A 27,043-nucleotide genomic window follows, 5' to 3' on the forward strand; every position below is an offset into this window, starting at 1 on the left:
ACTAAAAGCAATCTACAACTAGGTAAGCTACGTAATTATAAAGGTAGTAGATACAGTCGTAGCAAAGATTACGAAGAAACAATAGGAGATAAGCCTAAGCTACCGCACCTAGGCAGTAGTAGCTAGCTAGGAGGCGCTAAAACCCCCGAGGACAGTAGTTAGAGTCTATATTACGGACCTATAGGAGCAAAAGGAAATCTAAGGACTTATAGGGAAAGAGATTGTAGAAAGAATTATAGTTAAAGAGGTAATTAGGGCTAAGAACGAAGGTAAAGAGGTAATTAAGCTATTTATAGCATAAGAGTAGGACAAAAAGAAGCTAGAAATACAAAAAGAATAGACAACTAAGATAGGGAAAACAGCAAAGGTCTCCTAATAGCAATTTATAATTATAGCCTATAGCATAATAAGAAGCTTTAAGGAAGAATAGGATATTAAGAGCCTATAGAGACAAAACCAAGCTATATACCCTAGCCTAAAGATTACAAAAGTAGTATAGATTAAAAGGAAAATCGAAGAGACTAAGAAGCAGTCTTCCCTAATTATCTAGGTAGGGAGTGCAGAGCAAGCTAATATAGTACTAGACTAGGGGTTGTTCTAGGACTTTAAAAGACTAGAAACAGAGATATATAGAAGCAACTATAGGATAATGCAGTGCTTTAAATATTAACACTATAGACACTTAGCAGCTAAGTGCATAAAGACAACTAACACCTGCTCCTATTATATAGGGGATTACTAGGTCAAAGAATGTAAAGTATATAAGGGAGAAGCAAGATATATATACTGTACCAAAAGATATCCCTCTTAGGCGAAGGAATATCTAGTAAGAATATAGGCAGCTAGGAAGGCAAAGGAAGCCAGAATTAATATACTAAAAAGATATATAATAAGCTAGGGTAGCTAGGTATAGAAGTAACCTAGCTAAGTGCTATAAAAGAGGTCTAGGTAAGATAATAGGTTCACATTTAGGGCCTTACTAGTATAAGAGAGTTACTAGCAACTAGAGAGACTAAGATACCTTAACATTGCAGGAAAGGAAGTAGGGCAGATAAAGCTTAGTTAAATATTAGTCTAAAGTAAGGGAAGACTAAAGGAAAACCTATAGGGAAATAATATAGATAAAACCTAATAAACATTGCAACATTACTAAACATTATATAGTATAATATTAATAAGAGCAAAGACAAGGTACAGAGGAGCTTCCTTTAAGCACTAAACCTAAAAGAACATTATATTATTGCAATCCAAGAGCCCTAGCTTAACCTATATATAAAGAGACTAGCAATAGTCAAAGACCTAAGATACTACCCAATTATCTATAACTAGGGAGCCCTAAGGACATATATCTACATTAGTAAGGAAATAGATATAGAAACCTAGTAGGCTATACCGTAGGAGGATAGGGACCTAATATTAGTTTAAGTAGAGACATCCTAAGGTACACTCTAAGTCTACTATATATACAACCTACTACTAGACTCGAGAAGCAGTACCTAACTAAAAACCCTAGAAAGACTACCTAGAGTTATCTAGGGGAACACCTACTAAATCCTACTTAGGGATTTCAACCTCTACTACCCCCTCTAGGGCTTAGACTTTACCCTAGCTTACTACTTCCTAGTAGGAAGACTAATTAACATATTAGAGAGGGAAGGAATAGAAATTGTTACCCTAAAGGGACTAATTACTTAGGAGGCAAGAGGAAGCAGTAGTATACTAGACCTATGCTTTATATTATATTAGATTAGGAACAGGATTATAAGATACAGGGTTAACTAGGAACTAGAAGAATTATTAGACTACTTCCCGGTATAGATTGAGCTAAATGTCTAAGCTAATTAGGAAAGGGAACTAGAAGAGAAGCTTAACTAGAAAGGTGCCTAATAGGGTAGGATTAGGGAGGAACTAGAAAGGGACCTAAAACTAGAGGAACTCTTAACAAAGCACCTACTAAGGCTAGAGAACATTAATAAGGCAGTAGAGGAACTAATAGGAATCCTAAAACAGGTAGCTAGAAAGTATACCCTAGCAAAGAAATATTTACTATACTAGTAACTATACTAGACTAGTAAGTATATAAGGAAGGTTAAAGTAGCAAGGAAGGCTAGGAGGTAGTAGACACAAACCTATACCTAGGAAGCATAGGACAACTATAACAAAGCCTACTAGGAAAAGAAGATCTAGATTAAGAAAGACAAGATACAAGAATAGAGATCTATAATAGGAATAATTATAAAGAAACTAGAGGAGATATAGAGGATAGCTAAATAGGTAAGGAGACCTAAACAGGATAAGGATATACTACTACAATTCCCGGACATTATAGACTAATAAGGACAAATATAGACTACAATAGAAGGGAAAGCAAGAGCCCTAGGCTAACACTTCTTCTATAGAAAAGTATAAGCAGACCTATTAGATATAAAAGAGAAAGAATAAGAGACTCTACTACTAGGCACACTAAGAGATACCTAGGTTAAACCCGAAACTATTAAAAGGATCCTAAAGAAAATTCTAGGCAATAAGGCACTAGGAGAAGACAAGATCTATAATAAGCTTCTAAAAGTATATAGGAAGGGGCTAGCCCTAGCACTAGCTAATATCTTTTTATAAAGCCTAGCACTAGGATACTACCTAAGACTATTTAGGAGGTCCCTAACAGTAGTGCTAAGGAAGCCCTAGAAGGAAGACTATATATAGCTTAAGGCCTACAGACTAATAGCCCTACTTAATATAATAGGCAAGGTACTAGAAAAAATTGTCGCTAAAAGGCTAATAGCCTTTACCGAGGAAAGGAATATCCTTCCTAAAGGCTAGATAGGAGGAAGAAAGAAGAGGTTAATACTAATAGCTATAGAACTAATTATAGAACAGATTAAGCATATCTAGCACTATAGTCAAAACTAGGTAGTAACCCTCCTCTCCCTTAATATCTTAGGAGCCTTTAACAATATCTCCTATAAAAGGCTCCTATATATACTCAAACAGAAAGCTATACTAAACTAGATAGTCTAATTTATCTAGTCCTTCCTATAGGAAAGATTAATATAGCTTATCCTAGGCAAATTCAAATTAGACCTAATACTAACTAAAAAGGGAATCCCCTAAGGATTAACACTCTCCCTAATCCTCTTCCTTATCTTTATAGCAGACCTACTCCTACTCCTAGAATTAAAAAACACATTAGTATTAAGGTTTATAGATAACACAAACATCCTAGCCTAGTCTAAGACAATAGAAACCAACTATAAGATCCTAGAAGAGAAGCACTAGGAGTATAAAAAATAGGTAAGGAGGTATAGAGCAAAATTCGCCCTAGAAAAGTACTAGCTTATCTACTTTAGTAAGGCTAAATTAACCTATAATATAAAGCAATCAATTACTATCTAAGGCTTTGAAACCTAACTATTAGCAGAGCTTAGGATACTAGGGATCTAGCTAGATCTAAAACTGAATTAGGGACTATAAGTAAAGAAGGCAAAGCAGAGAGTAGATACTAATATACAATCCATTAATAGGCTTATAGCCTCTATATAGGGGGCTATATTCGAGAAAGCTAAAGTTATATATAAAGCAATTGTCAAACTAGCAATACTATATAGAGTATAGATATAGATAGCCTAGGAGAAAACACTAAAGAGGATTGAGCAACTAGTTAGTAGGTCCTAAACCTAAAGCCTAAAGAAAATCCTAGGAGTATATAAAACTATACTAACAAGGGTAGTAGAAATAGAATTAGGGATCCTACTAGTTAAGCAATACTTCAAGGGACTAAGATACCAATATATAGTAAAGACAATAGAATACCTAGCCTAATAGACTATCTAAAAGGTACTAGACAAGATAAAAGCCTAGTATATTAGGACTAGGAGGCGAGACAGACTATAAATAACTCCCTAGAAAGTTAAAGACCTAGAGCAATATAGAGTCTTAATAAGAGAAATACTAGAGAAAGAGCTCTAGGGACTAAATATAAGGCTAAAGGAAGACAAGCTAAAGGGAGAGAAACAAAGCCTAGTAGAATCAATTGCTAAACACCTATAGGAGTAGGAATAGAATAAAACACAAGTTAGACTAGGAACCCTAAAGGCACTAATTAAATTTAGTCAATATAACTACTAGCTCTATAAGGACCTAAACAGGGCCGAGGCAAGCCTAGCTATCTAAATTAGATCTAAACATATTAGACTCAGATCTTACCTATTTAGAAGAAACGTCCTAGGAATTGAAAGTAGAGCTTACTAATATAGCTACTAATCTTAGAACCCTAAGTATATACTACTAGTCTGCCCTTAATAATTAGAAGGTAGAAGTAATTAAAGACTAAAAGCAAGGGAAAGGGAATACGACAAGCTAATCTAGAGTAAGGAAGACCTAAAGAGGATAGTAAAGTGGATTATTAAACAGGGATTCGTACAACAATTCGCACTAGTAAGGGAAACTAAGGAGTAGATAAGAAGGAAGGAAGAAGAGGAAGAAAGAAGGGCAGGGTAGTAGGCAAGGTAGTTAGAGGGTAACAACTATAACACTAGTATACCCTAGAGGAAGGAAAACAAGGAAACGAGGAAGATTAACACTCGTAAATAGGACAGGAGGGAGGTTTTTACTAACTAGGTTAGTTTCCTACCTAAAACAATACATAGAAACAGACCTACATAGGCCGAAAGGCACTACAATAGGCAAATGAAACATCTATCTATCTATATTACACTTCTACAATACCTATATTGCAGGGCTCTAGTTATTAGCCTAAGCAACCGTCTTATTATCCTATTATACTAAACATAGCTGCCTATATTGCTATAGGTTATGTTACCCTCGGTAGCCTATACTATTACTGCTAGTAGTAGTAGTAGTAGTATTGGTTTCCGTCCTTTACTAGTTAGTATTATAAGCTAGTAACTCGAATACTAAATACTAGATCTCGGAGCCTCTCGCAACGTCTACTAATACCTACTTTAGCTTTAGCTTTATTAGACCTAAAAGTATAGGAATACTATTGCCGCTATTTAATCTGTACTTAGTATATAGAAGTTAAGCTTACGAGTACAACTAAGATATAGTTCTATAGTAAACCCGCCCTATATACTACTATTACGGATGCCTAGTCTAACTAAGAATTCCTCGAAGCCGAGATAATATTTATAGACTAGATTATAGACCGGATTAACGCCTACGAGCTACTAGATAGTAGTATTAATCGGACCTAGGACTATTTTAACTACTTCCTCTATATAGACTTTAATCCTATAACTAATTAACTAGAGAAGCTAGTAAGTAAGGCGCTTCGATTACTTAGATAGGCTTTAACGGTCTATAAACTAGCAACAAAGTTATTATTAGTCTACGAGATTAAGCTCTATATCTAGACTAAGTAGAAGAAGTAGTAATAACAAACGCAGAAATATCGGTTAAGTACTATTACTACGAGTACTAGTGCGAGTAATATAGCGAGTTAGCAAAAGGTAGTTAATAGTATTAAGATTAAGAAAGAAAAGCTATAGACTAAGAAGGTTATCGATACGAATTAGCCGCCTAAGATAATTAACTTAAGCGGCGATACTACCGCGAGTATACCGCAAGGTACGCCTATTCCGAAAGGGTCGAGCAAATCGAAGGATTAGTAACCTACTAATAGATAGGCTAATAGCGGCGGACAAGCTAATAGCGGCGGATAAGCTAATAGCGGCGGATAGGCTAATAGATAGGCTAATAGATAGGCTAATAGATAGGCTAAGAATATAAAGCGTAGTTAACGACTAAAGAAGAAGAGATAGAATAGTAGACTCGTAGTAGACTCGCTATAAACTCGCTCCTTAAACATTGTCTACTAGTAGCTCGCGATCGCTATTTAGCTATAGCTCCTTCTATATCGTATATATATCCTTAGACTTAATAATAGCCTTATTCTTAAGCTATTTGAACTACGAGAGGCAATATCCTTCTAACTTATCGAACCTAGCTTCTAATGCCTTAATCTTTGCCTCTAGTCTAGTATTCTTTGCCTCTACGGCCTCGACTCGCGCCTATATCGCGGCTAGCTCGCTGTTTCTATCGTCTTCTTTAACCTCTTCTATACTAGCCGTATAGCTAGACTTGCCTTTATACTTATAATAAGCGTAGATACGCTCGCCCTTAGTATTAAGTATATAATACTTAAAGTTATTAGAGCGTATATAGTAGTAGTATAGCGCTAGTGCAAGCTTGCTAGAGTCTGTTTCTATAATAATTCTAGTAGCCTTATATTTCCGTAGTTTGTTTAATACCGCCTTCTTCTTATCCGGTATCGCTATCTAATCGAGTAGCTCTTACTATATCTACGCGCTATAGTACTAGAAATCGTAGGTATTTATAGTCGTAGGGCGTCGAAGTCTAGAGCGAGTTAGTAGCGAGTCTATAGCGATACGCCTCGCGACTTACGATAAATATTCTCCTCCTTCTGCTAGTAAGTACGCTACTAAAGCTAAAGCTAAAGCTAAAGCTAAAGCTAAAGCTAAAGCTAAAGCTAAAGCTAAAGCTAAAGCTAAAGCTAATGCTACTAAAGCTAATAGGCACCTTGCGCAGTAGGTTTGAATTAGCAGTTGCGCTCCGTATATGCGGAAGTGGCTCGCGCTAGTGCACTAGCATATAAATAAACTCGGTGCAGTTATCCGTACGTAAAGGATTAAGTAAATAAAAGCACGGGTAACTGTACGAGCTCGTGCAGTTACCCGTATACGCTTATATAATTAAAAATACGCTAATTAGACCCTGCGCTAGGCCGTTAATAGTTAAGTAAGGGAGTGTGCTAAATCCTTAGCTAAATAGCTTAAACCCTGTCTCCGCCTTCTATTAAATCCTCTGCCGCTAGCATAGTGCCTATTATATACGAGCTACTACACACCCCCTACCTATATATATAATAGCGGAGACTTTAGCAAGAGGCGTATAAAGGTCGCCGGGCGGCTGCTAAGGGTTATATAGGTCTAGTAGCCTATATGCAATCACTTAATTACGGAGACCTCGGGGGAGACCGACGTAATTAGAACTAGGTCCGTACCTCGAGAGAGGCATATATTAGGGCCTCCGAGAATACGTAGAGTGCTCGGAGGCTTAGTTTTGTTAGCAATTACCCCCTATTTCAAGCTTATTAGCATTATAGTCGTTCCTGTTACCCTAAGACCTGCCCTACTACCTATTACCGCACTTCTCGATATAAACTATAGCTTCTCGCGGAGCGATCTATACCCTCGCTTAGGTCCTTTATTCTATACGCTATTAGGGGTGTTCCGCGACTATTATAGTTAACCTGCGCTATATAGTCTAACTGTATTACTTAATAGTCTAACAGCCTATCGTTTAGTAGGTAATTAGGTTTATAGAGTAAATATAACGGCCGTTTCTACGCTAGTCGAAGAGCCTATCTAGCTAGTCGAAGAGCCTATCTAGTAGCCTGTTTCTATACTAGTATAGCTAGTCGAAGAGCCTATCTAGCAGCCTGTTTCTACACTAGTATCTACACCGATTAGGGAGCCTATTTCGACGCTAAATAGTACTTAAATTAACGGCTAGACTAACAGTTAAACTTTAGTTAATACTAGACCTTCTTAGGACGAGATTATTGCCGCTACTATTGCCGAGGAATACGGTACAACTCGACTGAATAGCAATAGTTATGTCTCGGCTGCTACTAAGCTTACTCTTACTAAGGTTAGCGCTTATATAGCCTATAAGCGAGTAACTAGCAAAGTACGTAACTAGAATGCTAGCTTCAAGTCTATTATTACTACTACTTAGCTAACTAATAAGCCTCTTATTAGCGATCTAGTAAGAGCTTATCGTGCAATAATTAAGCGCCGAGTAGTTGCGAGAAGGCCTCTTAACGGAGCTTCTAGAGTTGTCGTTATAGAGACTCTTTAAGACTAGCTTCTCGATAAGGCTACGGAGATACTGTTTCGACTAGATAAGGTATAGCGCGAGAAGGTATTAAATGCGAAGGAGTTAAAGGCATTTAATAGTCCTACCGAGAATATGCGTAATACTATACTATCGACACTCTCTTAGCGTAGCAATAGCAGTCCGGCTCTAGTCGCGCTAACTCTAGCTCTAGCTGTTCTAATAACGCCGGTTCTACGAGCGGAAGTTATCGACTTAACGATACTATCTACGGTCGATAGTAATACTACTTAGCTTACGAAGCGTCGCCGTTTAGACTTCGAGTCTAAACGGCTCTAGCGTAGATTATAGGCATAAGGAGCTATACTAAAAGAAGTATTATCGCCTATGTTTAATACTCTAAGAACACTCGCTAAGGGCCGTAGCTTAAGACGCAGAATTAGCTCGCTATTAGAGTCTTTAAGTGTCTCTATTATTAGCGCCGCTAGCGGGGCTCCGAATATACTAAGTCCTGCTAGATATATAAGCGCCGGAAGCGACTTAAGTGCCGCAATAAGTGCCGCGGTAAAGGATGTTAAGCTAAAGATAGTACGTTAAATAGATGCTATCTAGTCTAGTATCTAGGCCCTTTAGGCAACGATAACTGCTTTATTGCTATTACGGCCGTTACCGTTATCTTAAATAGAGCTTCCTTCTTATTCTAATATTGTTATAGATAGTTAAACGGACTCGCTAGACTACGACAACGACAGCGACGGCTTCGTAGACCTTAATACTATCGATAAGGACGTATTCTCGTAGATAACTTAAAGGGTTAGGGTTAGGGTTAGGGTTAGGGTTAGGGTTAGGGTTAGGTAAAGCAATCGTAGTATTCTTGTTATCGAGAATGTTATAATTACTTAGTCGATATCTTCTTTTACGAGTACCTATTCGAAATCGTAGCTTCGTTCGGTACGAGAGCGCTAAAACCCTCTATATTTAATAAAACTATAGGGTAGGAGCTCGAACGGCGAACCTTATATCGACCGCTATAAGCGACTTGTAAAACAGAGTAGGTATTAAAGTATATAGCTCGAAGTAATATAGAAAGCTAAGGTTTCGTCGCTTAGTAAGCGGGCTTCGACCTTTATCGACTCGCTATATAATAACGTATTACTCGTTTTCGCTCGTTTTTAGACGATACGACGCGTCGTATACTAAAGGATATAGCGTACGTAAGGGTATATAAAAACGGTAATATTATTATTATAATTAAAGTCGTAAAGCATCTCGTACTATATACTATACGCTAGTATAGGTATACCCGTACCTATTACTTTTCTATATCTTCTATCTAATTTAATCTTTTTCCGTTATATTAATAACCTTAATCTCGTCCGTCTTATAGTCTAGTATAACCGTCCGCTTATATCTAAACGAAGCGCCGCTATCGAATACCTCGTCGCCTACTTATAAGCTCGCTTCGAAGTGCCTACTATAGTATAGAAGGTCGCCGTCGACTAGTTAAGCTAAAGGGGGCATAGGAGGGGGTAGTAGGTTAGCAAGATATTTACGCATACTCGGAGGCTTTACCTTATATAGTCGGCTAATCTTATTCTTACTACGATAGTAAGTAAGGCAATTCGTAAGTAGTATAGTAACGATATATATCGCTCCGACCGGTATTAACTCGACTCGGAGCCTATAGAAGTACTTTATTAACTCGAAGTTATTAACAACCTTAGTAAAGCCCTATTCGACTAACTAGCGGATAGTACTTATCTCCTTTATAGCCGTAGCCTCGTCGGTATTGCGAAACTCGCTATTTACGGTTTTCTAGCTTTTTATAATACTATCGACGACATTATATACTTAGTTACTATATAAGAATACCCGCTCTTCGAAGGGTCGATATAGCTATCTAAAGGGCTCGAAATACGACTTCTAGACCTAATTAAATCTACTCTCTAGTATTAACGTTATATTACCGTAGGAGCTAGGTGCTAGACTATATAGCAATATTATACTATCCGGAAGGACAATGCCTTAATATTTGAGGCTATAGAAGTGCTTATGTCTATTATAGAACGGCCGCTAGTTATAGGTCGGTCTATAGCACTTCCGTAACGTACTATCGATACATCCGAAGACATACTTAATATCGATTAAGTTAGCAATAGTAACGGCTATTCGCTACGGGTATGCTTTGCTTAGCCGATTAAGGTCCTATACTAATCGCTCTTTCTAACGCCTTACTAGTTAAGTATACGCGGCATTAAATATACGACTAATCTAGCCGTTACTACGACTAAATATCTAGCTTAGGTTGCGTTAATAACCTAGATTACTAAGCCTTCTGCAAACGATATATAGCACTATTACTAGATCGTAACGTATACGCTTAGGCAACTCGATCGACCTAATATCTAGTAACTCGGCTAGCTTAATTACTTGCTACTTAGTAAAACGGAAGTCGCCCTCGAAATTAGCCTTAGGGTATATCTCTAGTAACTACTGCTTATCTCTTAGATACTCGCGTAGCAGCTTATATAGCCTATTATTACGAGCCTGTCTATACTAGTATTTACGCTCTATCTCGCCTTTTCGGCGAATAGCTAGATCTAGTAGATTGTCGACCTCGGAGGCTAATATAGCCGCGGTTGTTGCTAGTATTCTACTATAGATAGCGATTATATCCTTATTAAGTTTACTATTAGTCGAGAAGCCGTCCGAGTCGTATTCTACTATAGTATACCGTAGTAATAGACATCTAGTCTATAGTACTAATTATAGTAAGGTCTAAGACCCTAGGCGCTTCTTAGCACCCCTATTGCTTACTAAGCAGTCGATCGAGAAACGCTACTAAATTGCCTACGCAAGCTCTTATAAGCCGTTATTTAGAATATTTACTTTCCGCCGCTAAAATAGCGCTATTCGCGGGTTCTTATATATAGCAAACGGCTAGAAACCTACTACGTAAGGTGCCTAATGCTGCTAAAGCTACGCTAAGAATAAGGTCGCGCGGAATACTAGTTATAGCGGCTGCTACTATCGCTATTGCTATCGGTATCGGTATCGATAGAAGAAGAATATTACGAAGTAAGGCGTAGAAGTATAGCGAGTCTAAGTAAGGTTTATCGCGATAATAGGCATAGTAAGGTTAGTAAGGAAGGTACAGGAAGAATAGGAAGCGACAATAGGCTAAAGTAAAGCCATTGAGCCTCTAGTATATATAGAGCTCCGTCCCCAGACTGCGTTCAGCTCAGAACGGCGCGTGCCTCCTTCGTCTTCGCCATTGCGTTCTAGACTTCTACTCCGACATCATCTCGAGCCACCACAATCGCTGCCTGACGCTCGATAACTGCAGGCGGGGGTGATATATCTGTGATCCTGTTCGAATCATCTCAGTCCACCTCCACCATCTCTCATGGCCAATGCTGAGGAGGACATACGACTTCCTGTTACTCTACTGGACCTACTGTCCATTTCTCTGGTTCTGCGGCAGACTGCGCCATATCTATCGGTAAAAGAGCTGCGACGATTGTCCTTGACCAGCCAGAAGCTCCGGTCACTCATATATGGCGAATCTGAGGCATGGAGCCATTTGAATCTTGTCGGAGTGAAACGGGCCATCATCGAAACCGCGCCGATTGATGTTGGCGGGATCTCTTGGCGGGCGGAACGCATGGACGAGAGCTTGACCGAAGACGACTTCTATGCTGGGCCACTGCGCGGCATTCTCGGAAGCCTACATTCGAAGCAAGTCTTGAAGTTTGTGCAAACACTCATTCTCGATGGGCTCACCGTGCCCGCGGATCTGGTTCGTGAGATGCTGGCAGAAGATCGATATCATGTTCGGGTCCTCAGTCTACGAGAAGCTCGACAACTGAATGTCACGAAATTGCAGCAAATCCTGCGCTACAGCGTTCGTCCAACACGAGATGTGACTTCACCAAGACTCAAGGCACTCTACATCTTTGGACCAAAAGATGCATCTCGATTTGTTGTACCAAGCAACTTCAAACTTGAATCGGCACCTTCTCTAGGCGTCATGGGCTCGGGAACACAGCTTGGCGGCGCACAGATTGGAGCCGACTGGAACGCACGCTCATCGAACGACATGCAAGCATACCTCGCCGATGATGAACGGAAGTGGTACGGCTGCAACGGGCGAGTTATCAAGCGACCCTTTTCGGAATGGGCCGAAACGCTTCAGGTCTGCAAGGGCATTATCAATTTTGATGCAGTTCTCTGTCGAGGGCCAAGACACGACATCACCAAAGTTGCCAGCAAGGACTTCCTTCAGCCTACTATTGCCACTATCGCACTGGGTCCGGCTGGCTGCGAGACTTGTCACTCATGTCCAGAGCAGCCTGCACTGTTTGGCGAGAGTGCCGAACACACTCTGCCTCTCTTAGCACCGATACCTCTCCATTCTTCGACGGTGCGAGCTGCCATACGGCCCGAACAACAGCCAGATGGCAGCTTTCCAAGCCTCATTCTCCGATGCGAGGACTGTCTAAGAGGCCGATGGTGCGAGCAATGCAATCGATGGTGGTGCGAAGGCTGTTATCAGGAACCAGTCTCGCGAGCAACATTGCGCACTGAGCTGCAACAAGCTGAAATGCGAGAAGACCTCCAGCGTGACGGGTGGGCATCAGTGACAAATGCTCCGGCTGGCAACCAAGTAAAGGTATTCTCCAAACTTTGCGTGGAACACTGCCTAGTCGGTGAAATGATGCATGGCGCAGGAAGTGGCGGCATGTGGGGATGACACAAATCTCTCACGCTCGCGTGCGCTTCATGGTTGAATGTATGGACGAGCTCATCGTTCTCTCAAGCTCTATTCTCATTTTTTTTTCTGGAATTCATCTCACAAGTGATAGCGTTTCTAACTAATCTCTTGGCAGGCCGGCGTGCATCGAGACTGCTACCTATGCGGCAGAACTTGTCAAGCCTGCAAAGACAGTTTCATCCGCACATGCCGAAGCTGCAAGCAGGAATACTGTTTCCCGCATGATGAGAACTGCACCGAAGCAAAGGTATGCTCCCAATAAGATACAGATTTGAAGGTGGCGACTGATGCGACTCTTATCAAAGTGCGGCTGGTGCAGTCACTCCGGACGGCGAACACGAATTGATGGCGCCATGTCTAACAGATCATCCACATATCACTATCCACCAGCACAATGAACGAGATCTTTCGAAAAGACCATTCGAGTGTACAGTGCCAAGCTGGCCGCAGAGGTGCAGACATCAGATATCAGACATGAACCAGCCCACCACCTGATGTCACTGCCGACTTGCTTCGTGGTAAACCTTGTTTCGCTATCTGGAGCACGTGTATCCTTTCAGCAGTAATATCATAATGAACAGATTGCTCCGCGACCAGCGAATAACAGCTACAAATCCGACGACGTCGCCTGGAGAACATACCAACGATCTTTCGCAACTCCAATGTCGTTCCCACTCTAGATCTCGAATGAGCATCTACAATCCTTGATTGCGCAGGGGAGGAGAGCAGCCAAGGAGGCAACAAAGCAGTATTCAGAGTCGATCGAAAGGTGGAAAGGTCTAAACGCTATACCGCTATTAACCTAAAAAGGATTGGAGGAGGCTAAAGCGCTTGGTAGTAGGGGTGGGTCTAGACCGTCTAGTCAACATTTTCGCCTTCCAAGTTCCGGATACCCCCCGCCCCGGTCCCTTACGCAGTAGCGCATATCCTGTTATGCCTTCCCTTTCATCTGCGTCCGTCTTTCAACTTCATCCTCTCTTCTCTAAAATTAAGCCATGGACATTCTTGCCGAACCACGGCGCGATGATGAACTATGCCGCAATGTCCGAGCAGGAAATCTGTCTGGCATCCAGGACGCAATCCACGAGCTCGAAAAAGACGACAAGCTTCCTCCGAGAATCTGAACGCGCGCAATGACCATCTGCATCTCAAACAAGAACATACAAGCATTGAGAATCCTCCTCGATCATGGTGACGCGAATGAAAGTGTCGTGGAAGAAGCGGCCAAAAGCGAGGATATTGAGATCTTGGGGATTGTGCTTAATCATGGCTGGCCTGTGGATCGTAGCTTAAGAAAAGGTTCAATTCCTTCGATTCTGAGGTACAATAGGGAGCACAGCACAGCGATAATGCGACGCAGCTAATTTGACTGGCAGTTTTGCGATCCGGAACATTGACCTGGTGGACTGGCTACTTGCTCAGGGCGCGAATCCAAACGCAACTTCTTCACTCAATGAAACTGCACTTTCTTTCGCAATCCGGGAGGGTACCATGAAGGTCGTGAAAAGACTGATCGCTGCTGGCATGGACATGTCTCAGGGTAATTTACTGCATTGCGCTTCAGAGAGAGAGAGCCCTCCGATGACACAAAGGACCTTATCGATATGCTAATTTGCCAGGGGGCGCGAGTTGATACATACGATACGACGGCGTGATGCTTCGTTATGGCTATAAATGGGGAACGGCTTTGCATACTGCTTGCGAGAAACAGAATTTCCTGGCTGCTGAGGCGCTGCTCAGTCATGGAGCGGATCCTTTAGAATATGTCTAATGAAGCAAGCCGGAAAATTGCTGCCGCCTACACCCCTGCAGCTTGTGTCCACTGTGCCGCATCTGCGAGCTCTTTTGGAAAGACACATCAAGTAGCCGCAATGAGCGTACCTCGATTATTATACTCGGAGAAGCTATTATTATAGCTCACATCCCACGGGGCGAATTGTCGAAGTCGGGCGTAACCCTTGGAGTCTGCGGAACAAGCTACCGAGCGATCTTTGGCGAAGATTGATAGCATACTTGCGAACCATGGCGGGAAATTCCCACTCCATACAACGACATGGGGGAAAATTGAACTTTCCATGCGGCCGGAATACTACGATGTCACCAACCCCGACACCAGGTTTCCTCCCGCCGGTGAAATTGTTGCATTCGTCAGGAAGACTGGCACGGAACTCTGGGTAGAGAATCGAAAATTGGAAGCGAAACCTCGGCCAATAATTGCAGTCACCTCCATCATACCTACATCGCAGCGTCCAGCTCCATCAGTTCTATCGGCTCAGGCTAGTTCTGCGCAAGCGATGTATACGGAGCTGATTCAGAGAGGATACTCTAATGAGCAGGCGTTCCAGCATCTGGTTGGCGAGTACATAAGAAAAAATGTAACTTTGGAGAAGGAGCAAGCAGTAGTCGGAGTCAGGGCCCTCCTACAATACCGGGCCTGATTATTCTAATCGGTCCAAATACCCAATTAACGCATCCCAAGACCCAAGCGGAAGCTCAAGTGAAAGTGAAACCGCAGTTGCAAGCGACACAGGTAGCTCAATCCGCCTTCGCTCAAATTTCTGCGGATGAGTCGGCGTCAGAGTACCACCAGAAAGGATCAGCCGCGACGGAATGTCAAGTCCAGTCTTCGCCCCAGGCCCAATGACCAAAAGCGTCTCCGACGCAGCAAAAAAAAAATTCTAAACGTCCTAGTCGGAGACGATGAACATGCGTCAACGAAACGCCCAGCATTATCAACACCTCCCACCACCAAACCTTCCAAAAACGCCATCAAACAACCAGCCTTCATCCTCTCTTCTAAAACGCAAACCTCTCGGCCAAGTCTTCGGCTCTCACAAAGGCATCAACCCCTCCCCTCCCCTCACCAGCACTCTGTAAAACTTCCAAGAACAAGAATCAGGTTGCGAAAACTAATCAACGCCTCCATCCCAAAAATCCCTCAACATACGGTTGACCCTCCGCTCATAACATTCAACATCAACCCCCCCCCCCCCCCCCTCCAAGCCCTCTCAGATCTCCACGCCTACCACCATCCTTCCCTCATCCTCCAGTCACCTCACTCCCCAAATTTCGGTTCAGAACGGTTGCAACCAGCCCAACAAATTCCAACCAACCGAAAAAAAAAATTTTCGTTCGTTTCCCCCGGGATCTTTTTCCCCCGAAGAAAAGAAAGGGAAAAAAAAAAAATCTCGACGTCACGCCCCGGCCGCCCATCCAGGATTTTTTTTTTTAAAAAAAAAACATATCCCACATATCAAAGAAAAGAAAAGAAAAAAAGATTTGGCTCCGAAGACTCAAGATGTTTGTTTTTTTTTTGCCCCTCGAGGCGGTGTGAGATCTTTTTTTTTTTGTTTTTGGATTTTCTTCCTATAAAGACTGTGCACAATTGGGAGTCAGTTATTCTACTTTGGACGCACGGCTGTGAGTGTGCGTGCAGAGATGACGAGTGGCCTGTTGGATTGAAGATTTTGGGGACGGATTTGAGTGAGGAGAGAATTTTCTGGGATTGAGGCGTTGATTGGGAGTGGGTATGAGAAGGAGGGTTGAGTAGGTGGGTGGTGATTTGAAAGGACGTGCTCGTGAAAAGATGAGCTTTGAGACGTGGAATTTTGAAACTGTTAAGCGGTTCGCGCAAGCTCAGTGCCTCTTTCTGCAACGAGACTCGCATTCCTCTATACACTGTACACGGTCAGCGAAGCTAAAGCTGCGACCCAACGATGAACGCAAAAAAAAAGATAAAACTCCGCTATGCTCATCATGCCATGCCCACGTGTCCATCAGTCGTGGTGATGGATCCATTCCTCGCGCCAAGAACGCCTTGCTAAACTTCAACTAGCACATCGTGTACTCGCAGTGCCCGTCTGCGATTCTGCCCTGGTCTTCGGTGTTGAGCTTGTAGTCGATGGCGATGTTCAAATCTCTTCGGTTCTTCTCGTTAGGTCTGCAGGTAAGTTCGCCAGTGATTTGCTCGCCAGCTTCGACGGTAAGCACGTCAGCGAGGTAGAATACTGTCTGCTTCCAGTGGGTGTACTTCGTGTGTGGACCAGTGCTAAATCGCACTGGCTTGTGGCATGCGGAGAACTCAATGTCGAACCAGGCAACGAGAGCATGGATGTAGTCTGTTCGTCGGACGGAGAGGTTGTATGGCAGCTTGAAGTTCAGGTCGGCGGTTGTGCAAGTGTAGAGGTCGAGGGTAAGCACGGCGCAGGGATCGGTGACGACTGCTTTGAGCTCGACAGTGTCGACAAGTGGCTCGGTCAGTGCTGTCAGCTTGAGGGGAGAGTAGTCGAATCCGTAGACATTATCCCAGACTGCAGAATGTCAGCATCGAAGCTCAAGGTCCAAGATTGATCCCACATACATCCGATCTTCTCATCCTTGTACTCGCCATCCTCAATACCAGCCAGGAAGATGGTCGCCTTGTCCGGGAAGATGAGACCCTTGCCATCCTTCCTCAGGTATCTGTCGCGTGCCCAGAGCACGGTGTCCAGCATGCTCTCGTACAGCAAGAAGTATCCCATCCACTCAGAAATGATGATGTCGACCTCGGGAAATGGCAACTCCACCTCTTCCATCTTGCCCTGCAGCAGTGTGATCTTGTCAGACATGCCGTTCGCGGCAACGATCTCGCGCGCCTTGTAAATGATTGTGGACATGTCCACACCGATAACGTGCTTTGCGCCTGCCTTTACCGCGAACATGCTAAGAATCGAGGTTCCGCAGCCTACGTCGAGCACGACCTTGTCCTTAAACAGGTGGCGGTTGTTGTAGATCGAATCGCGATATGACTTGGTGCGCACTTCGTCTTTCTGTTGCATCTCGTCTCAGTGCCGTTCCTGCTATTGCATGCTCCGCTATTACTTACCAACATCTCCTCGTGAATGCCTTCAGATCAGAATGCCAGTCAGCGCTAATTCCAGACCAGAGTTGGTCATTTGTGGTCTATGACTGACCATGGTGGTTGTATGAGTTGAAGTAGTGCGCCTAAACATTGGACGTATCAATCAGCAGGAGTCCAACAACGCTGGTTGATATTTCTTGCTACCTCTGAGTGCGCCATGCCGGCCATGGGATCATCCGCCTTGAGCGGTGGCTGTTGAGAAGCAGTCGCCATATTGAGGAGGATTAAGTGTTGTCGAGGGTGTTTATCAGGACCGTCTCCAACAATCTTTAGGCAGCGTAAGAAAAAAGTGATCTCGCTGGCGAGAATTAGCTTTGCGAGATCAGGGACCTGACAGCCCCTGCTAGCGTCTCGGTACATTGAGCCTAAATTTACAATTAAACAATTCACCGAGACGGATATCGATGCAGTTGACTCTAACTCTATTGCGATATATCCTGTTCATGCATCATGATTAACTGGCCGTCGTCCATAGCACAGCCACGATCATGTCCTGCTCAATGTGGCCTACCCAGCCATCGAAACGCCAAAGACTACAAAAACCAACCGACCCCGAGCGCCTCGCTAGAATGCAGGACGGCAATACACAAAGCCACGATGTCTCATGTTCAGACCATGCCGTTATTCCGTCGCCCGCCCGCCCCTATGCTGTGTCTATCTCGAACGCCCTATAGGGTAATACCAATCCTGTTTGTGAAGAACTTAGCCCTGGTGTACTCGCGAAGCAAAAGGTGTTTCTTCATCCGCAGTCGAGTACCCGCTATCAGGGTCTTCGTTAGTGACTTTGATGTGTACAATGGATTGGCGATGCTCGCGTTCGTGATGCGGCATGAAGTCGAATGGCTCTGCTGGTCGGACCTCATGATGTGGGCCGTCTTTTACCCGATTGATGAAGAATGCCTGAATAGTGCCAATAAGTGCGACTGCTGCTGATGCCCACCAAGCAATAGCGGTGAAGTCAATTCTTTGACCAACACCGTATAGAAAGCCAGCAATGGGCGACGCGATTGTTCGACACCCTGCGCCGGTTGATGCCGCCAAGCCATTGATTTTTCCGAGGCACTTTGGTCCTAGCGATGCTTCCTTGATGAGTATGAGAAGGACTGGGTATGCCAGGATGGAGAAGAAGTTGCGAACTGCCAGACACCCGTAGATACCAGGATACATCAAGTTCTCCGGAAGTAGCGCCAGGAAGGGAACAATGAAGTATGCGAGCGGGTGCCCGATGGCCGTGATTATGAACGTCTTCCAGATTCCAAGCCAGCTGGCTATTATTGGGAATATCACGCCCTGCACAACGAGAGCGATTATCCCGTTGAAGGACATGATTACGCCAGTCTCTTGTACACTCAGTCCAAGACCGCCGGCCAACGATCCATTCTCGCTTGCGGCAACCCGGAACATGTTCATGATTCGTCCTGAAGCTGGCACTCGCTCGTCCTGGAAAAAGATGGGCTAAGAAATTGATCAGCAAAGTTGGAGGGGTTTTCGTAGAAGAACTTTTACCATCAAATGATCATAGGTCATGCTGTGGTACGTGAAAATGCCAAGCGCGACCGTGAGCATCAATACCCGCTTCGTCAGCCACTTCTGCTTCGGAGCACTATGTGGACTTGTCGATCGACTCGTGCCATCTGGATTGATGTTCCAATCTTCTTCCACGACCTCTTCGCTGACAGCGTTGAAAGTGCCATAGCTCTCGCCTTGGGTCAGGTTCACAGCGGCAGTTGTGGGACCAGCTTGCGCAGGCACGAGTGGGGTTTCCGCGGTTGTCTCTTGCAAATCTTCCACCGTGCTCCAAGGTTGCATGTCCGGGTGCGTCTCAATGAGAAAGAAGTATCCGGCCAGAATGGAGATAAGCATCAGGCCGGCGCAGATCAGGTTTGGAAGCAGGTATGGAAATTTGCCAAACAAGCCATTGCTAGGGAAGACTTTTGGGAAGTTTGTCGCTGGCTCAGCGAAGTAGCCTCCGATTGACGGTCCTAGTATGGTACCGATAGACCATACAAAGGGCATAATCGCATATGCTTTGGCTGCTGCAGGTTAGTCTCATGTCAGTAGTCATTCCGATGTGACACGTACGCTCATGCTTCGGATTCGTGACCAGTTCCCCGACCATCGTTTGGATCACGCCAATATTGCCATTCAGCGCACCGCCAAGTATTCTGCCGAGAAGTGCCATCCAGAAATTTTGCGAGAAGCCTACGACGATTAAAGACAACGTGGTGCCGAAGCATCCCATGAGAAGCACTGGTTTCCGCCCAATTCGATCTGATAAGCCTCCCCAGAACCTAGCATGCGCGTCACGTCAATATTGCTCGGGAAGGCCAAAGGTATCATTTCAGCTCTTCCGTCTCATACTCACATTCCAGAGATGGCTTCCGCGAGGGAAAAGGCGGAGATGATGATACCGGCGTAGAAGGATGCATTGCTCTTGTCGCCGACATGGAAATGAAGTACGAGCTTCCAGGCGAATGGAAATATGGATGTGATCGCAATGGGTTCTGCAAGCCGCACGAGTGCCTGTGTCGGTATTTAGTCTTTGTTTGTTGTTTCACGGCAGAAGGTTCAAGCGGAAGAGAACTCACAAGCAGAAAGAGCTGTGCAGCGGGAAACTTGGGTGGATCTCGGGGAGAGGCTCTTGTTTGTGTCAATACCATCCTTTGAGAAATGGCTCCGATCTTACGTCGCTCCGTCCTCCTACAGCGAGTAAAATCTCCACAAGGCCGGCGTGCAAAAGAATGATAAATCTGTCCCGGTCGTTCTTTCCCTCGTTGCCTCTGACGCAGTAGTAATCTATCCCGGTCGCAATTCCAAGTCAAATGTGGCGGAAGGCAACAACTGCGAGACTGTGAAGGAAGGCTGGAAAAGGCAGTGCAAAGGGTCTGCGAGGAAGAATCGGTGGAAGATTGCAAGAGGCGAAAGATACGGTCGGACCCCACATACGCTAATGCCTCACCGATAGATCTGCGCTGCAGCTGCGCGCATCTCAAGCTGCACTGACACCATCCTGCACTTTCTCGCCACATTCATCAAAGCCCACACAGCGTTGTCTCGTACCTGCGTCGGTGCGTCCCACGTCCCACGTCCCAGACTCCACATCTCGCGTATCCAAGCCAAGGAAGTGCCTAACACCGCCTCGGCCTAGCACCAAGGTTCGAGCCAATCCATACAGTAAGTAAGTAGGAGCTGCTTCCGAGCGGCTCAATCTCCTGCACCTCAATCGTCCGATGGATACCGATACCGACATCTTTCCAACTCAAAAACAAGTCTCACCGAGGAACTCCCCTTTCACCAACTACCAAAGCTGCGAAGAACGCAGAGCATGCAAATGTCATCCGGGAATATACCCATGTATGGTCTCGTGCTTCAATTTGTCTTCCGCGCAGCATCATCATGAGACCGTTGATCATGCGACGCGACGGCGATCCATTTCTCATCCGTGCCGTCTAGCGCGGCATCTTTCCCGTGATCTCACACCCTCGGTTCACGTGGTAGCAGAGCGGCATTCGCGAGCATCCCGCGTAACATCGGAAGGCGTTATGGATTGCTGTCGTGGCATGGTCGATTGGGGATGGTGACGCTGTGGTGACGAACCGTCTTACTGTGGAGATGGAGACATAGCAGCGGTGAATGATTCATGCTTGCGGCTCCAACGATTGCTGGAAACTGGAGCGAGGGTTTGGTCGGTAAGTTCATCGCTCTTTGGTATCACTACAATTACAGGTCTAGTAGTCTACGGTCTTTCATGGACTCCAGACACCTTGCTAAGAAGACAATGTAAGCTCACTGCAATCGGCAATGACTTGGCCTACTTCTTGTGGACCATGCTCTGGCCGGCCTCTTCCTTGGCCTTGCCGAATTTTTTCAGTCGAATGGCGTTGACAGAGATGAAGCCAGTAGTGTCGCTTGGCTCGAAGTCACCAATCTCGTCCATGGAGCTCTCACTGGCGTCATAAAGCTTCTCAGTGTCGGACCATCGTCCGAGCACGCTGAAGCTACCCTTGTACGCTCGGCATCGAACGCTGCCGTTGACGTTCTTCTGGGATGCAGTGATGCTCTCCTCCAGGAACTCCCGCTCAGGCGAGAAGTAGAGACCGTTGTACAAGATCTTGGCGTAGTTGAAAGTGACAAATTGATCCCGAAGAGCCCGCACCTCACGGTCGAGCACAAGACCTTCAAGATCGATGTGTGCAGCGCGCAGCATGGTGAAACCCGGGGTCTCGTAGCAGCCTCGGGACTTGAGACCAATGAAGCGGTTCTCGACGATGTCGATACGACCAACACCGTGCTTGCGAGCAATGGCGTTAGCAGCAAGGAAAAGCTCGACTGGGTCGGTGACGACCTTCTTGCCCCCCTCGTGCTCAAGCTTGACTGGCAGACCCTTGCTGAAGGTCAATGTGAAGTCTTCTGGGGTATTTGGGGCCTTGGTAGGATCAGCGGTAAGCTTCCACATATCCTCTGGTGGGCTAGTGTTGGGATCCTCCAGAATGCCAGCCTCGTAGCTGCAGTGTGCCAAGTTCTCGTCCATACTCCACGGCTTGCTCTTGGTAGATGTGACTGGAATGCCCTTTTCGGCAGCGTAGTCCAACAGATCTTGTCGGCCCTTGAACTTGTTGTAGAAGACTGGGTCTCGCCATGGTGCGATCACCTTGATGGAAGGCTGGAGTGCGTAAAAACCGAGCTCGAATCGAACTTGATCGTTGCCCTTGCCGGTGCAGCCGTGAGAGACGGCGAAGCAGCCCTCCTTTTGAGCGACCGCTACTTGTGCGCGGGCGATGACTGGACGGGCGAGGGAGGTGCCGAGGAGGTAGACGTTCTCGTAGATGGCATTGCAGGCAATGGCTGGGAAACAGAGCTCCTCGACGAACTGTGTGGGAATGAGTCAATGGCGGAAACTGCGTCTTTCGAATAGGTCGATCTCACCTCCCGACGCAAATCCTCAATGTAGCACTTGGTTGCACCAATCTTCAATGCCTTTTCCTTTGCAGCCGCGAAGTCCTCCTCCTGGCCAACATCGGCCATGAAAGCAATCACCTCATAGCCCTCTTCCTGGTAGTCGTCAGCAAATGTCTTTGGGTGAGATGCAGGGTACTGTTGTTCAATGGCTCGTGAGACTCACCAAAAGGTACTTCAAGATGCAGCTGGTATCCAGACCGCCAGAGTAGGCGAGGCAGACCTTTCCTTTGCTCATGGTGGGGTTTCGTTTCGAAATGACGCCTCGAAGCTCAAGATCTGCGTTGGCAATGTGTATGAAGATTCCGTCGGGTGAAGAGTCCAGCGTGCGGTTCCAATGGCAGTAGATGTGAGAGTTGTGTAAGCAACAAAAATTTGGACCAGCTGCAGCTCAAGAAAAAGTTAGAGGGAGCTGTGCTGTGACTCCATCAAGTTAATAATATAACAACTCAACAAAAGTTGGGGCCCCTTTAGGCTTAGTGCGGCTCAAAACGGGCCAACGGCGGCCTCTGATTGGTGGACGCGAGGAACGTTAACACCTTAGCGATTCGGAAGGGCGTAGACGTCGTAGTATATACCGCAACGAGCTATAACTTCGATAGTAGTCTCGAAAAGGGCGTCTTCGTCGTATATACTTTATCCGGTAGTATTTACTCGAAGCGGTATACTCGATCGCGCTAGTAGCCTTATAGGAAGCGTAATTTAGTACGTACGACTAGTGCCGAGGCCCTACTATCGCGAGCTCCGCTATCGGAGTCTTATAAATATAATACTATCGACCCTCTTAGTCGCTATCGTAGCTCTATCGATCTCTACGGCCTTCGAGAAGCTATATAAAATTACGGTATTCTTCGCTTGCGAGTCCTAAAAAAGGCGCGCGTTATATATACGACTATAGTAGCCGCGTATAACGCGCCTACGTCCGGAGATATAACGACTTTAGTAGGCGCGCGGTTATTAATTGCTACTATAATAACCTAATATCGCGATCGACTATTATAGACTCTATTAGAACCGACCTCGATCTAACTCCCCTAGCCGCCGGATACTTATTTATATCGTACCGGTATAGATCTAACGAGGGCCCGCTACTAACTACTTATTATAGTCTCTCGAGGCCTACTATAATACTCGCGAAGACGTACGCTTAAGATTATAGTCTTAAAGGGTCCGAGGTATAGAAAGCTATAGTAAGTAGTATAGTAGCGGTCGTACTCCGATATAGCGGCTAATAATTCTAGTACGAGGAGGTTTACGGTACTCGGTAGGAATTACCGTAAAAGTCGGTAGTTTTCTTTACGAAGATATAGCAAGACTCGCTACTACTTAGCCTACTATAGAGGATTCTCGATCTACGGCGGTTCGGCTTATTTCCTTCGTTTAGTATCGTCCCTCGGAAGCTAGACCTTAGGTAGATATTCGAATCGTAGCTAGTAGAAGGATCGACTATCGCGAAGCCTCTTAAGGTGTTTTATATCGCTACTAGCCTTTTCTATAATAACGTCGCCGATAAGGCGGCTATAAAGGTCCTCGAGATCTAGTATTAATTCGATATAATATCCGGCTATAGTATTAGCGTCGCCTTACTCTTAGAGAGTACTACTCGCGATTAGGAACAGACGGTATAGCTCTTAGCCCTATTTAGCGATAAGTACGCTAAGATAACCTACTTCTTAGACTATTTCCGGCTCCTCCGTAATAGTATAGGCTTCGACTAGGTAGCGACGTAGAGTTGTCTCTTAACTATATATAGCGCTCCTATCCGGCGAAAGCCTTCCTTATTATTATTCGGTCTCGCCCTACTAGAGGAGTATCGTAGCGAGTCGAGCGTTATAATAAACTAAGGCGCGGGCAATCGTAGTATAGAGCGTAAGGGAGAATATAGTATTTAGGGAGGTTACGGAAGGAAATCTATAATAATCTTAGTATATTTATTATGATTTTTAGCGTACTGTCTACTTAACGGACATCTTTTTATATCCCTCGATACGATATAAATTTATAGCTCTAGAAGATATATCTTACCGGATTATACCGCTAGAGGTAGACGACGCGCTCCTTTGCCTTAACTCGAGTCCTTAACGACTTCGTTCGTATTAACACCTCCTTAGCGACAATGCCGACGTTATAGTAGTAGGATCTAAGCTAGAGTAGTAAGCGCAAGGTCGAGTGTTCGTCGTCGCGTCGCGAGAGGCTATTATTATTATCGCAGGTCGCTTTATATCGTCGCTTTATATCGTCGCTTTATATCTATTAGCTAGTATAGGCTTAGCGCGCGGCGACGGTTACGTATATAAACAGTAATATTACGGCGTTACGCGTCGTCTAAATATTACTACTATAACAACTAATATAGCGACTACTTCTACGTAGCTATATCTACCTCCTTCTAGTTATCGATATTACTAGTAGCGACCTCGATAAAGGCGCCCCTCCTATACGGTCTTAGCTGCTATAGCCCTCCCTAATAGTAAGTCTCTAGCGTATCGGTCGCCGTACGCTACCTTCGCTAATATCGAGCTATAGAGATAGACGTTCTACGTAGTATACCGTAGCGAGCCTTTTAATATTAGGAATTAAATCGCGCTATAGCCGAGATTAAGCACCCCTACGCTTCTATACGACTTCGCTAACTGCTCGCTATAGGCCGGGCCCCGGTATATTAAGAAGCGCTATAAGACATATATAAGCTAGTTACTAAGGAGGTATTACGCCGCATATGCGAGAACCGTAATATAGATAAGAATAACGGCTTCTTTCCTAAACCTCTATACTATAGCGTTATAGATTACCGGCTATCTAGATATATATCGAGATTAGTATCTCTAGTTATAAATAAGATCTACTAGCGGACGGAGTCTTAGGACGAAGAATGTATAGTATATATTCTCGTATATCGTCTAGTATATAGTAGTAGAAAGCTAACTTCTATAGATCTCTATATCTAAGTAGTCGTAGAATAAGTACCTAGACGGTAACCTTAACGTTATTACTACTTAGGCGTAACGGGAAGAGCAAATAGAAGGGTCTATCGTCTACGTTAATCTATATACAAATGCTAATAGGCTCGACGAACTCGACGAGTTCGAGCCGAGACTATATCTCTAAAAGTCTAACTCGCTATTTCCTCGGTATTATCGCTAGGTATATCCGTCGCGCACTCTAAGAATATAGCGCTTTTACTAACCGGTTCTAGATCGAATTCGCGTAGATAAAGCTTACTACTATATAGCCGTTCGGTATAAATCGCTTCGTCGTCGTTCCTCTATATATATATCCTACTATAACGAGCCGAACGGATAGTACCTTCGTATAGAGGGTCCTAGTTAGGTGCAACCTACGGTTATTAGAGGAAATCTGTCTTCCTAGCGCTATCGATGCTTTACTATAATATAACTAACCCTTCGACTTCTTACAAAACGATAGCTATATTAAATACTACGACTTCTTCGATATAGAGGCGGGAAGGGACTTCGATATAAAAAGGAGGCTATAGTTAGTATAGAATGCTACTAATTTCGGTTATACTTAAATCGATACGGACGACGCGATAGTAATCCTCGATATAGGGCGTAGAAATAGAGAGTTTTATCGTCTAGAGATATATATAGGAACGGGAGAGTAGTACGTTTCCTTAGGACTGCTATAAGTACGGTGCTCGCGCTCTAGAGATAGACGCTATCGTAACTTAGAAAGAAGGCAAAGGAGCCTAAGTACGGTATCGTAGGTAGAGCAATCTATCTTCTTTAGTCTATAAACTTTCTATACTTATTATCGTCTCTAGGCCGTAATTTGCCTTTACGCGACGTCTTCGATAGCGTAGCGGCGTATAGGGTATATTTAAAGCTGCATCTCGTTCTTACTACGCGTAAAGACAATACGCTCTCTAAATAGACGGCGGTACCGGACAAGTTAGAGGCCCTAGATAGACCGATACGTTCAGTTTTAGTCTCTATCTCGTCTTAGTATAGATAAGAAAGTACGCACCTTAGAAGGCTAGGGTTTTCTTTTTATATATATAAAGTTCTAGTATCCCTAAATTACGCGGGCGCTCCCGCTTAGCGCGGCAGCTCCTAGATACGGGGAAAATTACGTATAGGAACTCTAGAATTCGCGGCTATAGCCGGCCGCCTTACGCGAGCGTAAAAGGATAGCTAATAGAGGATTCGAACCTCTAACGCTAAAAGTTATACCCTCGCTAGTCGCTACCCTGTGTCTCTATAAGGACTACAAGCGAATAACTCTTACTATCTAGAACCGATCTAATTAGCTAGAGGGTTATAGAATACAGATAATTATATAGATTAAAAAAAAAAGTTGTAGCTAATAAGGGAATTAAACCCTCTATCCGGACGATCTAGTAGATCGTAGATCGCCTTATACTAATTTTACTATACTTTTAAAGGTACGGTCGGCTAATATATTTAAGCGAATATAGTTCGGCATCTCGCTAACTAGGGCTAGCTTTAAATAACTAGCGAGGGTATAACCTTTTAGGACTAACCTATTAGCTAGAGGTCTCTATTTACATAGCG

At 44.3% G+C, this 27,043-nt stretch overlaps 5 protein-coding genes across 5 annotated transcripts; 2 read left to right on the forward strand and 3 right to left on the reverse strand.

The window, feature by feature from the left end:
- Nucleotides 1–11,284: 11,284 nt before the first annotated feature.
- MYCFIDRAFT_201639 (uncharacterized protein) lies at nt 11,285–13,965 on the forward strand (the record flags this gene model as incomplete). Its single annotated transcript, XM_007923449.1, has 3 exons — nt 11,285–12,544; nt 12,768–12,899; nt 13,234–13,965. 3 exons carry the CDS (start codon nt 11,285–11,287, stop codon nt 13,330–13,332), a joined length of 1,491 nt encoding a protein of 496 aa, XP_007921640.1. The 3' UTR covers nt 13,333–13,965.
- Nucleotides 13,966–16,251: 2,286 nt separating this feature from the next.
- Nucleotides 16,252–17,786, reverse strand: MYCFIDRAFT_71985 (uncharacterized protein). Its single transcript, XM_007922144.1, has 5 exons — nt 17,697–17,786; nt 17,605–17,635; nt 17,517–17,536; nt 17,013–17,460; nt 16,252–16,962 (listed from the first exon to the last, which is right to left on the reverse strand). The coding sequence occupies exons 1-5, from the start codon at nt 17,763–17,765 to the stop codon at nt 16,484–16,486; spliced, it is 1,047 nt and encodes a 348-aa protein (XP_007920335.1). The 5' UTR covers nt 17,766–17,786; the 3' UTR covers nt 16,252–16,483.
- A 468-nt stretch (nt 17,787–18,254) lies between these two features.
- Nucleotides 18,255–20,212, reverse strand: MYCFIDRAFT_35658 (uncharacterized protein; the record flags this gene model as incomplete). The annotated part of the gene is made up of 5 exons (XM_007921767.1): nt 18,255–19,007; nt 19,059–19,585; nt 19,635–19,843; nt 19,918–20,075; nt 20,141–20,212. 5 exons carry the CDS (start codon nt 20,210–20,212, stop codon nt 18,255–18,257), a joined length of 1,719 nt encoding a protein of 572 aa, XP_007919958.1.
- A 1,041-nt stretch (nt 20,213–21,253) lies between these two features.
- Nucleotides 21,254–22,746, reverse strand: MYCFIDRAFT_71986 (uncharacterized protein; the record flags this gene model as incomplete). Its single annotated transcript, XM_007922145.1, has 3 exons — nt 21,254–22,422; nt 22,479–22,604; nt 22,675–22,746. 3 exons carry the CDS (start codon nt 22,744–22,746, stop codon nt 21,364–21,366), a joined length of 1,257 nt encoding a protein of 418 aa, XP_007920336.1. The 3' UTR covers nt 21,254–21,363.
- A 52-nt stretch (nt 22,747–22,798) lies between these two features.
- On the forward strand, nt 22,799–23,052 carry MYCFIDRAFT_170309 (uncharacterized protein; the record flags this gene model as incomplete). The annotated part of the gene is made up of 3 exons (XM_007923450.1): nt 22,799–22,834; nt 22,863–22,927; nt 22,968–23,052. The coding sequence occupies 3 exons, from the start codon at nt 22,799–22,801 to the stop codon at nt 23,050–23,052; spliced, it is 186 nt and encodes a 61-aa protein (XP_007921641.1).
- Nucleotides 23,053–27,043: the final 3,991 nt, after the last annotated feature.

The sequence above is a fragment of the Pseudocercospora fijiensis genome (assembly GCF_000340215.1).
Source record: "Pseudocercospora fijiensis CIRAD86 unplaced genomic scaffold MYCFIscaffold_1, whole genome shotgun sequence".
NCBI lineage: Eukaryota > Fungi > Ascomycota > Dothideomycetes > Mycosphaerellales > Mycosphaerellaceae > Pseudocercospora > Pseudocercospora fijiensis.

What these genes read in the sequence shown, in the direction of transcription:
- MYCFIDRAFT_71985 (XM_007922144.1), bottom strand. Translation starts at nt 17,765, where the DNA reads ATGGCGACTGCTTCTCAACAGCCACCGCTCAAGGCGGATGATCCCATG. An exon ending in CAACTCATACAACCACCATG is followed by an intron (nt 17,537 to 17,604) that starts GTCAGTCATAGA and finishes TCTGATCTGAAG; the next exon opens with GCATTCACGAGGAGATGTTG. An exon ending in CAAGGATGAGAAGATCGGAT is followed by an intron (nt 16,963 to 17,012) that starts GTATGTGGGATC and finishes GACATTCTGCAG; the next exon opens with TCTGGGATAATGTCTACGGA.